The sequence below is a fragment of the Elephantulus edwardii genome, unplaced genomic scaffold, assembly GCF_000299155.1.
Source record: "Elephantulus edwardii isolate Elephantulus edwardi_28Jun2011 unplaced genomic scaffold, EleEdw1.0 scaffold00032, whole genome shotgun sequence".
Classification (NCBI taxonomy): Eukaryota; Metazoa; Chordata; class Mammalia; order Macroscelidea; family Macroscelididae; genus Elephantulus; species Elephantulus edwardii.
The window spans coordinates 9,418,361-9,422,448 of record NW_006399782.1 but is presented as its reverse complement, the minus strand read 5'-3'; the positions used below and the strand labels follow the sequence as shown (position 1 = coordinate 9,422,448).

General features: G+C 41.4%; 1 protein-coding gene across 1 annotated transcript in view; it reads right to left on the bottom strand.

Annotated features, from left to right (window-relative positions):
- ILDR1 (immunoglobulin-like domain containing receptor 1) overlaps positions 1-4,088 on the bottom strand; it is a 60,362-nt gene that overhangs the window by 29,400 nt on the left and 26,874 nt on the right. The window contains exon 3 of the mRNA XM_006884239.1: positions 3,209-3,358. Within this exon, the coding sequence (XP_006884301.1) occupies positions 3,209-3,358 (150 nt within the window). The remainder of the gene's footprint in view (positions 1-3,208; positions 3,359-4,088) is intronic.

Here is a 4,088-nt window from a genome sequence, read left to right as displayed (position 1 = left end):
CCCTCTCCAGGACAAACCTGTTTGTTCTCCTAGCAGTCCATGGTATATTCAACACTCTTCTCTATTAATTAATAATGTATTCAGATTTAGATAGTTCATGATACATTTAACTTTAAAAAAATTCAACCAATGTTTATTCATGATTTTTCATGGATTCAGTACTATGTTAGGCACTGTGGGAGACTTGAAAAGGAACAAGACAGTCACTGCCCTGAAAGGATTTAAAATCTTGTCAGAGCATCATGGGAGCTTCCATGTATCAATGTGACCACCATCCCTGCTCTCTTGCAGAAGTGCTGGGGAACAGCAATTCTTGCGATTCTTAAAGACTTGCTTCTGATCAGTTGGGACTCACATCTGCAATTCTTTAGTATTTTTTTTTTCAAGAAGGAAATGAAACAAAAATGTGAAGTCATGCAATACAGGAGCAAACATTGACTTCCGTTTCCTTTTCTTTCTGCGTCAACTACTACCATATTTTTCCTACTCAAAGTTTTCCAGACTCATTACTTTTCCTAGAAACAAGCTTCCCCAGATCTGGAAGAATGATAAAAGTCATTTGGGGGCAATCCTTCCCACTTTAAAGATTAATTTGTATTGTAAGTCGTCTCCAGTTTCTACTGGGGAGAGGCATAAAGAATATTTTAGAGATGTCAGAGTAATGAGACATGATACTCATTTAAATGACACAAGAGCTATTTTGATGGAGTCATCTCAAATGATGTAAACACAAAAAGTGTCAGAAAACAAGGACTGCAGAAAGCCTGGAAGTAGAAATAACACCAGGTAGAAATATTGTTTTCCTGTGGGAGTAGGAAAGAAGCAAGTTTTGATCCAAAGGTTGTTAGGATTGGAAGTAGTAGAGACTAGTTTAAAATTGTTGTTGTTGTTAAGTGCCATCGAGTCGTAGACAAATCATAGCGACCCTATGAATGAAAGACCTGAACACTTGTGTAACTTTCATCATTTCTCCAAGTTCATAGAGTTTCCAGAGGCAAGTTATTTTGGAGGCAAGCTATTTCAGAAGTGGATGCCACTCCTGCTTTCAAGCTTCTTCTAATCAAGGAGCTCCACTAAACACTGTCCACCGTGGGTAACCATTATCACATTTGACACCTCAGTGTCACAGTGTTTACCATCACAACAACCAGGAGTTACCTCTGTACAGCTAATGGACAGATCAGTGCTATACACAATAACAGATTAAAATTAGGTGAGAAAAGCAATATCAAGGACTAGCACAATAAGGCCTTTATCCAGGAACTGGAAGGGATACTCCTTGAATTAAAGAGAGTTTAAATTTTTGGACTAGATTAAAGTTAATCCTGCTGCCTCTAGAGAAGGTAAAATCAAGCTGAATAGACAGTACATCTGGAAAGTAAAGATGTTTCCTAAGGTTGAGAGTTTGAGGGCTGGTTTGGAGAATCAGAAATGGAATGTAAAAGGATTAGAATTTAGTATTAAAGCCAAGTTGGAAGCAACTATCATAGTCAAGCCGTTTTTATTTGGGGCCATAGAGCACCACCCTATGAAATCTTCTTTTCTTTCTCTTCAGCATTTCTTGTCTTTGTTTTGACCTCTCTGTGTTCTAGTGTAATTTTCAAAGTCTCTTCTCAAACCCATTTGGTCTTGTCTTTCTTCTGGCTTTGTAACACTCACAGATACTGATTTATTTCCTCAGACTGAATCTACTTGTAGCCTCTGGCTTGTTGAGTATAGTCACTCTTTTCCTTTTTAATCTTTTCCTTTCCCCCTTCCAATCAGCAAATGTTCATTTACCACTGCACATAAAGCAGACCCCAAATTCTGTATCAATAATTCACTGCAGAAGCCTTGCGATTTTGTAGGAACACAAAATATGAAAGTGGTGCACTAACCCATTGATCTAAACACATACTGAGTAATCATAATGAGCCTGTACTATAGATTTATTCTTAAGTGTCTTATATTTATTACCTCATTTAATCACTACACCCTATCATGAAATGAACACTACTGCAAGTTCCATTTTATAAAATTGAGACTTAAAATTTAAAAGTATGGAAGTTACAAATAAAATATCTTCAGGTCAAAAAAAAAAAGTGATATGACTAGGGAGCACTGGTGGCCTAGTGGCAAGAAGCTGCACTGCAATCCCAGAGGCACACGGTTCAAATCCACCAGATGCTCTGCTGAAAAAGGAGGGGCAATCTCTTCCTGTACCAGTCAGATCCGATTTGGGAGGTTGGAGGGACAGCGCAGGAGGGGAAGACCCTTGATGAGATGGATTGATTCCATGACTGGGGTGATGAGGGTAGATATGTCAGAGACACGCACAAAAAATAATAATAAAATAAAATAAAATGACGTGACTTGCCCAAGTTCACACATCAGTGAGTGTAGAATGGAGACCTATGTCTGACTCCGGAGCCAGAGTCCTGTCTCTAATCAGGCCTCCTTAAAAAAAAAAAAAAAAAGATCAGATATGCTATCAATGTAGCTCTCAGCCATCACATTACAAATTCATTTTGGTGCAGAGACAGAGACCATTATCTCCATCTGTTGTGGGGGTGGTATTGATTGCCTTGAGTTGAGCACGACTCATAGTGACCCTATGAACAAAGGGCCTGAAGCCTTTTGATAACTATCGTCATTTATCAAAGTTCATTGAGTTTCCAGAGTCATGTTGTTTAGGAAGTGGATGCCGCTGCTCATCTGCATCCATCTACAAATGTAAAAATAAAGGCCAAAGAAAATGACTGATCTGCCACTGTTCATTGAGCTGATGAGTAGGGACACAAGGGTTCTAACCAATCCCAGTGTTCTTTACTTATTCAATGGAGAGTTCTGGACTTGAGGCTGCCACCTTGAAAGTCCCTGTTTCATGCAACATGGACAACAGGAGTTACCAGTGAGGAACTCAAAGGCCTGGTAGATTGAGGGTAATTGTGGATGGAATCAAAAAAGCCTGATCGCCATCTCACCCTGAATTGCAGAGAAGCAAATCACAGTGGGAAACCACCACTCTTAGACCTTTAGCCAAAGCTGTAGGACATCCCCTGACCCATCCAACAACTTCTGCGGGAAGTAACTTCAAATGAAACACCACATTCTATGAAATGGGCATTTTTTTAAAAAACATTGATAGTGATCAACGAGACTATCAAAGGGGAATCCCCAAGCTGATTCAGCCGCAGGGCTTGGTGGTGTCTGCATCTCTCACACTTACGGTTCTGGATGGTGATTTTGCGCTGCCGGTAATCCACCCCCAGTACGGGCTCATTCTGTCCCCGCCGCTGAGCCACAATTCGGACCTCTCGCTGGTTGTCATTACAGTCATTGGACGGGTCCTGGCCCAAGGATAAAGCAGCCTGGTATGCTGAGGAGAGAGGACACACACCAAGTCACACAACGAGGAACTCTCCATGAGAGAGAAGCCCTTGCTGCCAACTGGTGCGGTGAAGCTTTGCAACTTTCACTAAACCAACGAATGACCTGTGAATTTGCAGCTAGATTCTGAATCATAGGTAGGGAGAGAGCTCTGAGATGCAGCAGTTCTAATAAGCTACCAGGTGATGTCAGTGCTGTAAGGTCCAGAGATAGCACATTGAAAGACAAGACTTCACAGCCATCATAGGTCATCGTTTCCAAATCCTTTTTGCTGCCCCTACTTGCCCTTAGTCTACTGTCTAGAGCTCTCCTGCCTCATTGGCTGAATCACCGCAGCCTCAGCTTCCACAGAGCTCCTCTAGCTGCTTTTACAATGCTTTTGTTATATGACATCAAGTCAGAACTGACTCACAGCTGGCTCTCTGGTAGGTTTTCAGAGACTGTAAATCACCTTGGAGGACAAGATTGCCCATCTTTCTCCCTCAGAGCAGCTGGTAGATTCATACTACCTGCCTTTTGGCTTGGCAGCACAACTCCTTACCCACTAGGCCAACTGAGTGCTCACTCCAATAATGTAAGTGTTGAAAACTATTAAATCTGCCAATGGTAAGTTAACCCAGGCATTTGAAGAGTGATCTCTGAGAGACAATGCCTCAGCTAAAGAGCTGTCTTGTGGGAGTTATGTCAGGTTCAGTGGGTGGCTAAGACAGTCAATTAAA